Raw genomic sequence first — 13,463 nt, 5'->3', positions numbered from 1 at the left:
GATTTTCGTGAAAATTGACAACTAGTTTTTTTTTTTTTTTGTGATTTCTTTTTTTGCTCTTTTCTCAAAAGCTTAGTTTTTCGACTATTTCACTTTGCCTTACAAACGACTTTATTTAAGATAAAGTATAATCAATATTTTTCTTATAATTTTTCAATAAAATAGCTTTAATTTCAAATAACGTAACACAAACAAACTACATTGAAATGTATTTTTTTCTTTATTTTATACTCATACAAATAATTAAGTAATTTTAAGACACGAAAGGAAGGCCTTTATAAAATTAAGAAACCAGTTTTATCTTATTTTGCAAAATTTGAGAAAATAATCTTTTAAGATACAAAAGTTACAGATTTTTGAGACGTTCTAGCCTATAGTCAAAATCGTATATTTTTAGCTTTAAATAGACGTTTAATACTTAAATAAAAATATTAGCTAAAAAAGCAGTGTGTCAAACAAAATTGTACTTTTTGAACTTTGCCTATCTTTTCAAAGCTCAAAAAAAGTTACATAGAGATTTTATTTATAATTTGCAATTAAAAAAAAACTACGCTCAATGATTTCTGATACATTAAAGATTATATGTTCCAAATTTGGTTTAATTATTTCAGGAGACAAAAAAGTTACAGATATTTTTAAATACCCAAATCAAGCGAAAATCGTACTTTTTGAACTTTGACTAATTTTTAAAAGCTTAAAAACAATTTCAATTTAAAAAAAAAGTAAGTTTAATGATTTGTTATATATCAAAGGCATTATATTCCAAATTTGAAGCAATTATCACAAAAGACAACAAAGTTACAGATTTTTGAGACGCCTAAGGCCATATGGGCCCACTGTGCGACGGTCTTTACTAAATTGATTGAAAAAGCCATCAAAAACATCAAGAAGTAACAATTGGTATGAAATTGAATGATGTACAGATGCTTCAACAGGAATCAGACACGAAATTTCAGTTGAAGAATGAAAAAATCAATCGTTAGATCTAAATAGGTGCTGAACTTCTAAGTTCGGATGATGTTCCAGGTTCCGGATGATTTTTGTCAAGAATAAAAGCATAAATTGATCAATTTTTCTTCCTCGTAGAGTTTTTTGTTTGGTGTGTATCTCCTCGTCATTGAGTTTTACCGAAGTCCTGCACAGATGCGAAGTTGAGCAAATGGCAAACCATATCGTCGGTTCAATGGAAAAACTCACTAACTGCTACTGAAATCGTATGTAGTTAGTGAATTTTTCCTTTGGACCTACTATATAGGGCAGGCATACGTCAGTACTGGCCGGATTAGTTAATTGTAATTTAGAAGATTCTGCTAAAAGTTTGCTATCTTCACCGTTAAATCAGCGTGTTTGTTGAAAAGGTTGAAAAACTTGACTATTAGGTCCTTTTTTATGATTGATGGATCTATCTTTTCGTTCTGTCTATGATGCTATTTGCTATTATAGCGCAAAAGCTCTGAAACCTCTTGTCATTATTATTGGGGTCCTCAAGCAAAATATGAGCTAAAACTGATTTTTAATTAATTTTTCTTCAAAGCTAGATGTGAATTATAAAACTCCAAAGAGTAATTTTCTATATTTTTCTGCATTAGCTACTAAGTTTGTCACTAGTTTAAGGAAGCTAAATTTAAGAAAAAGCGGGTTTACTCCCGTTATCTTAACAAACATTTGCATTTTCAATTAAAAATTAATTTAAAATGCTCACCAAAAATACAGTAGGTATTTATTAAACCAAATTATAAATCATCAAAAATGTTTGTATAAAAAGTTACATTCAATAATAGTAATAGTACAAATAATAGTAATAATATGGTGCATTGTTATTATTATTAGTGGCTACAATATCACCACTACTCGTACCAATGTTCCTCAACTTTGCCTTTTCAATGGCAATCAAATGTTCTGCCTTAGCCTTGCTAACTTCTAAAGTGTCTTCAACTTGTTGTGGAAGTCCAATTATTGTAATTCCCTGGTTCTTAGCAGCTTCAATGGCTGCCAAGTGTTCTGCCTTAGCTTTGGCAACTTCAGGTGTATCTTGAACTTGTTGTGGTAATCCAACTACGACTGGAACAATTTGTTGAGCACCCGTCAATCGTTGTTTAGCTTCTTCGATAGCAGCAAAATGAGCAGATTTTGCTGCAGCAACTTCAAAAGTATCAGGAATTTGTTGAGGTAGGTCTTGGGTGGAGAAAATTGGAGCTTCAACAGGTTTTGGCAAATTGGTTGCAGAAGTCACACGAAAACCATTACCGTCAGCAATGTAATTAACCTTTTGAACAATGTTGTTTGAATCAATGTAGCTGTATGATCCTCTTGTTGTTCCATCCAATAATTTAACTTCCTCCTTGTTTGATAGAAGATCATTGTATCCATAAGAGTATTGGCCATTTCCATCTTGAGAGTGATATTGATTTGAAATATATGGTCCAGCAGGAGTCAAAATTACTTGACTAGCAGAGGTAACTGCCAAAAAAGCAGAAAATACCACAAATAATTTCATGTTGAAAAAAAAATACTTTATTTTTTGTTTAACAAAATTCAAAAACGCTGCTAGCTGATGTATCAACTAGTACTCGCTTCGGAGTTATCTGTTATTCTAAATGCAATTAGAAGTTATATTTATACCAAAATTTAAAGAAGCAAACAATCACTTTGATTGACAGCGGACGGTGGAAATACAACTTTTCACTTTTCTACAATCTACTAAATGGTTGCTCTTTTATAAAAGGCGCAATCATAGTGGGTACACAAAAGAGGAGCACTTTTAAAAGAGCACTAAGAGTTCATTAATTGTTACTGGTTTTTAATGAACTCTTAGTGCCCTTTTGTTATTCAAGAATGTGATTGTACCTTTCAAAAAAGATCAACCATTTCTTTAATTGTCAAAAAGTGAAAAGTAGTATTTCCAGAGCCAAGTATGATCAATGTGAATTTTGTTAATTATCATATTGGTATAAATACGCCTTTCAATTGAATTTGGTATAACAGATATCTCCGAGGCGAGTACTAGTTGATACAGCAGCTAGTAGCGTTTTTGAATTCGTAGTTTTTTCCAATATGAAATTGTATGTTGTATTTTCTGCTTTTCTGGCAGTTACCTCTGCTAGTCAAGTTTTTTTGACTCCTGCTGGACCATATATTTCAAATCAATATCACTCTCAAGATGGAAACGGGCAATACTCTTATGGATACAATGATCTTTTATCAAATAAGGAGGAAGTCAAATTAATGGATGGAACAACAAGAGGATCATACAGCTACATTGATTCAAACAACATTGTTCAAAAGGTTAATTACATTGCTGACGCTAATGGTTTTCGTGTGACTTCTGCAACCAATTTGCCAAAACCTGTTGAAGCTCCAATTTTCTCCGCCCAAGACCTACCTCAACAAATTCCTGATACTTTTGAAGTTGCTGCTGCAAAATCTGCTCATTTTGCTGCTATCGAAGAAGCTAAACAACGATTGACGGGTGCTCAACAAATTGTTCCAGTAGCAATTGGATTACCACAACAAGTTCAAGATACACCTAAAGTTGCCAAAGCTAAGGCAGAACACTTGGCAGCCATTGAAGCTGCTAAGAACCAGGGAATTACAATAATTGGACTTCCACAACAAGTTGAAGACACTTTAGAAGTTAGCAAGGCTAAGGCAGAACATTTGAGTGCAATTGAAAAGGCAAAGTTGAGGAACATTGGTGCGAGTAGCAGTAATATAGTCGCTAGTAATAATAATAACAATGCACCATATTATTACTATTATTTGTATTATTATTATTATTGAATGTTACTTTTCTTACGAATACTTTTTCAAATTTTCTACATATTTGGTTAAATAAATATTGCATTTATGGTGAGCATTTAAAATGAATTTTTTAGATGAAAACTCAAACTTTTAAGACACTTATAGTGAGTACAATGTTATCTAAAATATAGTTTCATTATATCTCTCGTAAAATATGACATAACAAATACAGCCATGGCCAAAAGTATGCATGCATGACGCAGCATTATACTGAAGCCTTCTAACTGTGAATACTTAAAGTTTGTACAATTTGCTTCAGTCACTTCCAGTATTTAATAATTTTTTTTGGGGTGCCTAATACTTTTTGCCAGGGCTGTATATACTGTTTAACACTATGGAAAATTACTCTTTGGAGTCTTACAATTCACATCTAGTTTTGACAACAAATTATATGATTATAATTTTTGTATGAATTCCTTCTTAACTAATCAAGGGTTTCGAATACGACAAGATTTATAGTCCGCGTGGTTCTGGAGTTCCACTCACCAGCCACTGTAAGTCGTTGTTTAATAGCTTCCCAAGCATATAGTCCAGTGCATTTATGATGTTCATATACAGGGTGAAAACGGTAGATAGGGTAGGTGGTGACAGTTATCAGAAAAATAATTAAAAAAATCGTAGCCATATATTTTGGGAGTTATGGGCTTTTGAAAAAAAGTCGGAAAAATGGTCACCCTGTGACGGTTTTTTATGTGCCGTGCCGTGACTACAAATCTTAATTTTTCTCAGTTTTTTCTTTTGTTACGGAAGCCCGAATAACCCTGCTAGCAAATGCATTCAAAAATTTTAACTCAGCTGCATCAGTTTTAAAGCAAATATTACTTTTTTGCCCAACTAAGTACCTACTAAAAAATTTTACATGACTCTAAGTCAATGAACCGTAGTGTAAAAAAAAAATGCACTACGATGTTTCGGCAAGTTACCTTAAAAGTTGTTGTGTTCAATTCTCTTTTCAAAATGGTATAACATTGTTGAGAATATTCCCTAAATAATGGAGATAAAATTTATTTTCTTAAGAAATCCTACTTTTTTATTAGGTAATTTTTCCAATTCCGAAAATTGGCTGGATATCATTACCCTGATTTTTCACACTTGCGAAATTCACCTTTAGGAAGCCATCTTGGATTTTAGTGTTTGTTGAATATCTCGATTTCTATTTATGCTACATAAAATTTGTATGCACGAAAAACGTAGACAACTAAATTTCGCGTCTTTTATGTTAAAAACACTTTTTCGATATTCTGAATATTAAAAAAGTTACAAGCCAAAAAAGTAAAAAAAAAAAAAAACGAAAAAAAAATGACAATTTTAAATTTTCGAGCACGTTTTATCAAAATTATGAAAAAAACGTTCCGATAAAAGATTATTCACCTTAAAATTCTCTACAACTCTGCTATACAACTTTTTTTTGTATCGCTTTAATTATATGAAGAGACTTAACCCTTTGTAGGCACACCTCTTTTTTGTGAATTTGGTTTATACTTTTTCATGTCGCTAGAACTTTTTTCGGTCTAACTATTTTATAGAAAATCATATATGAAATTGATGTAGAATATTCCGAGGAATTCGAATAAGTATTGTATTCACAATTCAAAAAAATTTATTTTCACAATTATAAAGAATTTTTGTGTGACCACCTTTTATTTTTGTCCTGCCAAATTCCCACCTGTTACATCAAGGCATTCACCTTTATGTATCATCTACCCTACATTTAGCTCAAGAGGTTTCGAACTCTATTCTGCAATTACAGCAACGGAAGTAGAAAGCCCTACTTACAATTAATAATGAATTAATTGCAAGGTGCTGACTAATTCCGTGCTGCTATTGCAGCAATTGCGTCGATGAACCTCTTTTGCTAAATCAGCATAAATAATAAATGTTAACCTTAGAGAATAAGAATAGAAAATAATAAAGTCAGTCTTAAGACCACCACCAAACAATTTGTTTGATTTTAATAATTATTACTTAACTGGCGCAGTCGGGGCTTTTTCTTTCCGAAGAAAGAAAAAGAAATAAAAAAAGAACTTACAAAAAAAGTGACGGTTGAAAAAAAAAGTGAAGGTTGAAAAAAAGTGACGTTAAAAACAAAACAAAAAAGAGTGCAATTTCTGATATAAAAAAAAACTCTAAAAAGTAATCAAAGCTGTGCTTTAGTAATTCCTTTTAGTATTGTATCCGAAGATACAAAAACATATTATAAAAAAAAGACAATTTTAAGAAAAATAGTGCCTCCTGAAATAATAATAATAACTTCAAAAAACAAAACAATAAAAAAAAAGAGCAAAAATGACGTCAATTGAGGAGTTAATGAAAAAAATAGAAGTGCTGCAAAAAACCATCGTACTTAAAGACAAACAAATAAGACATCAACAACAGCAAATACCTAAAATAGCAGCAGCGAATTTCGAAAAATATCACAATGAGGTTGTTGATTTAGGTAAAAAATGTGGTGTTGTATTCCATCAGCGATATTACGAAAACAAAGCTGAATTTGAAACTAAATGCGATGATGATGAACTTGTTGCTGTTTATGATACCCAAATTGAGACTCTATTAGTTGAGGGCATCAAGAATGAATTTTCTGAATGTGAACTTATTGGGGGAGAAGAATTAGTGGCGAATAAAATTGAACCTGAGCTAAAGGATGAAATTACTTGGATTGTTAATCGAATTGATGGAAGAAAGAACTTTATTCGAAAAATATCATTGTGTTTTATTTCGTTTCGGTTGAATACCAAACACGATGCTGCATTGGGGATCGTTAGAAATCCAATTACTGATGACAAATTCACTGCATACTTACTACATTTACTTTCATACATGCTAATACTTATTGAGTTTGTAATTTTTTATATTCAATATTCAAGCATAACAAATAAAATGCACGACTGGGTCGCACGTACTTGCTCTTGTAGTTCACAGTATCTTTATCTTAAATATCTATTGGAAATTTAAGATTTTGTAGAAAAAAAATCAAAAAAAAAAAAAAAAAGCAAAAGTTTAAAAATTAAATTAAATTTTTTTTTTTAATGTTTTTAAAAATATTTTTTTTAACATCTTATACTTAATGATCTCTGTAAATTTTAAAGAATATAACTAATGCTTTGATGAAATATATGAACTTAAAAAATATGTCAATTTTTGAAAAACGGCAACGCCATATTTCCGTTCTCCGCATTTTTTGAGAAAAACTAAAAACGCAGTTTGTTAGAATCAATAAGAGTATTCCGCACACCAAATTTGATCGAAATCGTTAGAGCCGTTTTCGAGAAATTTGCAATACCTCGAAAACGTTATATGGGAGGTATGCGTTAAAATGGAGATATTAAAAAAATAAAAAAAAACGGGTCTAGGGAATTACGTAAAAATCATCTGTACCAAGTTTCAAGCAAATCCATCCATCCGTTTAGGCCCTAGCTCGATGTACAGATGGACGCATAGACGCACAGACCGACGGACGGCATGACGAAAACCACTTTTTTTATCTTCTCCATCATCGTAATGTTGGTTTTGATTAAAACCTCGATTTTTTTTTTCTACACGAAACCAATACTTGCCCTTATAATAAAATATGAAGATATTTTAAACTTTTATATAACACCATAGCTTAAGATGTTTAGTTCTAGTTATTAATGGAATTATTTTAACACATAGATATTTATATAAATAAGACAGATAATTTTTCGTGATCTTTTCTCTTGGTGTTTTTGATAGTAAATATATTTCTATTTTTTTAGTAAAATATTTCTTTTTTTATCATAAAAAATAATTCCGGTACAATCCGGTTTTTCGACTTTTTTCAAAATTCCGAGAAAATCGCCTTTGAAAGTTGGGGTAACATTTTGTTTTCGAAAAATCCCCTAATCTTTGAACGCTTCTAGAAGCTAAACCGATTGAGAGCAATTTTTTTGAGTGATGCCAAATGATAGCTTGTCATGGGCCTACGCTTTGCACATTGTCAGATTTTAAAAAAATCGCCTTCCATGTTAAACCACCACATCATGCCTTTTTTCAGAATCGCGCCTATTTTTTTTACTTTTAAGTTCTCCCGGTTTGAGAATGCGTGGACCTACAGGAATGAGAGTTGTATCCAAATGTAGGTTAGAGTCCCCGCTACCTTTTGGCATCAAACATTTTTTTTTCATTTTCATCAAAATTCCGAGATATAGGCGTTGGAAGTTGGGGCGCTCACTTTCAGCCATGGTACCTAGCTTAAGTTTGAGCTGAGCTATGAGCTGAGCTGAAATGTGAGCTTTTTGCAACCCTGGCAACTTGCCACATGGAAATTACCACATGCAACTTGCCACATACAACTTGCCACATGCAACTTGCCACATGCAACTTGCCACATGCAGCTTGCCACATGCAACTTGCCACACGCAACTTGCCACATACAACTTGCCACATGCAACTTGCTACATACAACTTGCCACATGCAACTTGCCACATGCAACTTGCCACATACAACTTGCCAAATGCAACTTGCCACATGAAACATGTAACTTGCAACGTGTTGTGTGTTTTATGTTTGCCGTACTGCGGCGTACTGCATTTTTAAATACTAAAGTACTGCCTACTCTAAAGGTGAAACGACAGCCCTGCTACCCAGGGTGATCGCGTCATAATCCCTTTGACATTCTTGTCAAAAAGTAAATTTTCATACCCACCCTCCCATAAGAAGTATAACTTCAAAAAATTGCAGGTCCTGAATTTTCTCTTGTAACATAATAGAGGTCTATACTGCCCATAATCTCGTAAAGGCCCTAACTACACTTTTCTTAGTTCTGAGTTATAGAGGGAAATAGTAAATGTAATATCGCAAATTTCATATAAAAATGAAAAAAATCAAATGTTCATTTTCAATTTTCGGACGTATTTGAAGACTTAGGCTAAAAAAATAAATGACGATAAATCAGAGACAATGCCCTAACTCCAAATATGCAAAAAAATCAAAATCGAAAATTTTGTAGTTAGGGCCTTTACGAAATTATGGGCAGTATATACTGATGGAGAATTCGAGTCTCCCTTGCCTTTACTGATAAGTATAAGCCGTTGTTTCTTCCATAGCTCTTTGGAAAGATATGCCTTCCTGGAGAAAGCTTTTAAACATGTTCAACAGAAAGTGGGGACATGGTTGGATGATCACTTTAAGGACTTCTGTGGAGATTCTATCGGGATTCGGGACCACATAAACGCATCAAAAAGTCAAAATTTATTTATATTTTACGAGGTATAACGTAACCTAAATTTAAAGTACCCATCATTTTTTAAAGTCTTAACCTCCACAATCCTTTAAAATACAAAAAAAAAACCATTTGTATGTTGTAAAGAATACCTAAACAAAAAAATTTGTCTTAAAGTTTGATTTTATTAAATAGCTTTAATTCAATAAACCTAACCATTTATGAAACGAGCTGTAAGATTTTAAAGCCCCTACCATCATGGCCACCTCTTCACCATATCCATCCCATACACAGTCCCTCAAACCCTTAAAACCCTATATTGGCATCATAATGCTAAATATTTAAGACAAACACAAAACACAAGCTTGTTTAAATCGTCAATTCAAGTCATAAAGCGTACATATATGCATGCCAATGCTATTGTTCTTTACACTCTCGGCCGGTGTTGCCTTTTCTACAAAAAAAAAAAAAAAAAAACAAACAAGAAAAAAAAAAACAAACAAAAAAAAAAGAGTGTGTGTACACATGTACACGCGACTGAAGTTATACTTCTCATTCAGTATATATAAATGAATTTCATTTGATATTTTTAATTTCTATTATTAAATTAATTAATCCACACTTAGTTTTTTTACATTTTTATCAAGTGAACAATAAATTAATTCTTTCATCCTCCTTGAGTCTATGTAGTTTTCAATTTATTCTGTGAAATTTACTCATGTTGTGCGGTTCAGAACGTACGGTATATGGTTAACGAAAGTAAACAAATTGCGCATAAAATATGCTATATGGTAATTTTATGAGGATTGTGTGTGCTTCAGCACTAGTAGTAGCAATATGCAACTTGCAGGGTTGCTACAAAGCTCAAAAGTGAGCTGAGCTCAGCTCGCAGCTCAGCTCAAATTTTGAGCTAGCTCACTTTTGAGCTATGTACCATAGCTCAGCTAATTTGAGCTAAGCTGAAAGTGAGCTGAGCTGATGGTTGAGCTGAGCTGTTGGGTGAGCTGAGCTGTCGGTGAGCTTAGCTGAGCTGTTGGGTGAGCTAAGGTAAAGTGAACTGAGCTGAGCTGTGATGGGTGAGAGGATACATTGATTTTTATTTGGAAAGTATAATGAAATATGAAGATATTTTAAACTTTTATATAACACCATAGCTTAAGATGTTTGATTCTAGTTATTAATGGAATTATTTTAACACATAGATATTTTTATAAATAAGACAGATAATTTTTCGTGATCTTTTCTCTTGGTGTTTTTGATAGTAAATATATTTCTATTTTTTTTAGTAAAATATTTCTTTTTTTATCATAAAAAAAAATTCCGGTACAATCCGGTTTTTCGACTTTTTTCAAAATTCCGAGAAAATCGGTTTTGAAAGTTCGGGTAAATTTTTTTTTTTTCGAAAAAACCACCAATCTTTAAACGCTCCTGGAAGCTAAACCGCTTTAGAGCAATTTTTGGGAGTGATGCCAAATGATAGCTTGTGTCATGGGCCTACGCTTTGCACATTGTCAGATTTTTAAAAAATCGCCTTCCATGTTAAACCGCCACATCATGCTTATTTTTTCAGAATCGTGCCTATTTTTTTTTTACTTTTAAGTTCTCCCGGTTTGAGAACGCGTGGACCTACAGGGATGGAAATTGTACCCAAATGTAGGTTAAAGTCCCCGCTAAATTTTGGCATCAAAAAATTTTATTTTCATTTTCTTCAAAATTCCGCGATATAGGCGTTGGAACGCTTTGATCTAGAGACAGGGGAGTGGTGCCATATGAAAGCTTATATTCTCAGCTAGCCGATAGTGGTATAATCCGGTTTTTCGATTTTCTTCAAAATTCCGAGAAAATCGCGTTTGAAAGTTGGGGTAAAATTTTTTTTCGAAAAATCCCCGAATCTTTGAACGCTCCTGGAAGCTAAACCGCTTGAGAGCAATTTTTGGGAGTGATGCCAAATGATAGCTTGTGTCATGGGCCTACGCTTTGCACATTGTCAGATTTTTAAAAAATCGCCTTCCATGTTAAACCGCCACATCATGCCTATTTTTTCAGAATCGTGCCTATTTTTTTTTTTACTTTTAAGTTCTCCCGGTTTGAGAACGCGTGGACCTACAGGAATGAGAGTTGTACCCAAATGTAGGTTAGAGTCCCCGCTACCTTTTGGCATCAAAAAAATTTTTTTCATTTTTTTAAAAATTCCGAGATATAGGCGTTGAAAGTTGGGGCGCTCACTTTCAGCTCAGCTCACTTTCAGCTCAGCTCAAATGAGCTAAGCTATGAGCTTTTTGCAACCCTGGCAACTTGCCACATGGAAATTACCACATGCAACTTGCACATGCAACTTGCCACATGTAACTTGCCACATGCAACTTGCCACACGCAACTTGACACATACAACTTGCCACACGCAACTTGCCACATACAACTTGCCACATGCAACTTGCCACATGGAAATTACCACATACTACTTGTCACATGCAACTTGCCACATGAAACATGTAACTTGCAACGTGTTGTGTGTTTTATGTTTGCCGTACTGCGGCGTACTGCATTTGTAAATACTAAAGTACTGCCTACTCTAAAGGTGAAACGACAGCCCTGCTACCCAGGGTGATCGCGTCATAATCCCTTTGACATTCTTGTCAAAAAGTAAATTTTCATACCCACCCTCCCATAAGAAGTATAACTTCAAAAACGTTATTATTCCTTATATGAAGCCTTATTGTACGACTCTCTGAGCTGGTTGATGCATACCAATCGACTCTGTATACGAGCCAAATACACATTCTTCTTAACCGCAATGCTTCCCTTCCCCCATTCTCTAACTCCCAGTTCCCAGCGAAACAAAGTCGACACATTCATCTGTGGTTTTGAAAGTACCCAAAAACCAAAACGGGGAAAAAATCAATACGAACATCTGTTACAAGCCCCCATGGCAACTTGTTTAGTTTACATTTGGCCAAAAATAACATTAACAACAACACTCTGGGAGCTCTCTCTGGTGTGTTACTCTCACACATACTCGAGCGAACACCTTGGCCCTGCCGCACAAAATTCAGCCCAAATCAACACGCCCTTCGACATGCTACACACTCTAAGCCTCCCCTCCCCTACACACGAAGGGTATAGAATTTAGTTATAAGCTTTAATACTCGTATAAGGACACAATTTTTATGGCTCATCTATAGAGCAATAGTGTCCCGCCATTTTCAAGTACCTAGAGACTTCCCGGAAAAGCTTATATACCTCCGAAAAAGCAAAAAAAAAAAAGGGAGATCCTTGTTTTGGAGTTGGAGAAACAGGACACAATTTTTTATCACCCCAATCAAGAGTGATAAAATTTGGTATTATTATTGCATAATTCCAGCATCACAATAATTATTGTGAGGTGGCATTAATTAGGCCAACCGTACTTCGTCGTAGTCGTTGCCACGGCTACAACTCCAACTCCAATTTCAAAAACCGGGTGCGTCTCAACTAAGTCGCAATTCGTGCCTTTCCAGTCTGGAGAAAAGAAGGTCGATCAAATGTTGCGGGTTGTGGCTCCGTGCACCCTAACACTGCCACCAATTCTGGGAAATTAGGGTGAAGAAAGGTAGAAATTTGGGTGGAATGGGTGGGCCGAGGGTTTGAACAAGGTGAGAGTGGTCTGACTAAGCAGTGCTCATTAATTTAAATTATGCAAATTATCTGAAGTGGTAGCGAAGATTGGAGGTATCTAGGTTGTTTGTTTTACGAGTATCATAGATTGTATACTTGAGGTGTAGTATGCTTGGATTTGTGTGTACTTTGATTAAAACCATGAGGCTTGCGGCTTTTATTATAATTTTTTTTTTTTTTTTTTTCAATTTTTTCTTAGAACAGATTCATACTCGGGAAAATGAGTTGAATTTATATACATTATAAGCAAGTAGTATAAATAGGTAACTCCCACTCCACCTTGGCACCAAACTTGGCATCGGCACGGCACGGCACCGCACTTCCCAATTGGGACACATGCCAAGTTTCCCGTTTGATTCTAATTGGGAATAATTGTCACTGGTTGGATTTCTAGCACCATTTGTATTTTAATTGGAATATTGGTTGTGGGATTGGGTTTCCATTGATAAATTGGTTGTGGGATACACTTTTCTAGTTGGATTTCTTTGGGTTGTGCTTGGTACCGGTCGTATTTCAAGATCAAAAATTAAATTCTTGTTGGAATCGTGCTGATTTGGTTGGATAGCTCCTACTCCATCCAATTCAAAATCTATGTCACTCCCACTCCACCCAATACAAAATGATGTGTGCACCGATGGTTGAGTAAGATCTGCACTAAACTTGGCACCAGCACGGCACCCAATACATATTTAGTTGGATAATTTCTGGCACAACATTGGCATGCCGTGCGCATGCAATATAAAATTGATTTGTGCATTGGCTAAACATATTCTTATTAGGATATTCATATGCTTAGGATCAAAAAGAAACTAGCATTAAAAAATA

At 34.1% G+C, this 13,463-nt stretch overlaps 2 protein-coding genes across 2 annotated transcripts; one reads left to right on the top strand and one right to left on the bottom strand.

Moving 5' to 3' along the window:
- Positions 1–1,728: 1,728 nt before the first annotated feature.
- LOC129907569 (uncharacterized) lies at positions 1,729–2,783 on the bottom strand. The gene has a single exon (XM_055983848.1). The coding sequence runs from the start codon at positions 2,495–2,497 to the stop codon at positions 1,772–1,774; it is 726 nt and encodes a 241-aa protein (XP_055839823.1). The 5' UTR covers positions 2,498–2,783; the 3' UTR covers positions 1,729–1,771.
- A 269-nt stretch (positions 2,784–3,052) lies between these two features.
- LOC129908631 (uncharacterized) lies at positions 3,053–3,863 on the top strand. The gene has a single exon (XM_055985317.1). The coding sequence runs from the start codon at positions 3,055–3,057 to the stop codon at positions 3,778–3,780; it is 726 nt and encodes a 241-aa protein (XP_055841292.1). The 5' UTR covers positions 3,053–3,054; the 3' UTR covers positions 3,781–3,863.
- The last annotated feature ends 9,600 nt before the right edge of the window (positions 3,864–13,463 follow it).

The sequence above is a fragment of the Episyrphus balteatus genome, chromosome 1 (assembly GCF_945859705.1).
Source record: "Episyrphus balteatus chromosome 1, idEpiBalt1.1, whole genome shotgun sequence".
Lineage (NCBI taxonomy): Eukaryota > Metazoa > Arthropoda > Insecta > Diptera > Syrphidae > Episyrphus > Episyrphus balteatus.
Note: the sequence above shows the minus strand (reverse complement) of the source record. Positions and strands in the feature narration are given on the sequence as shown.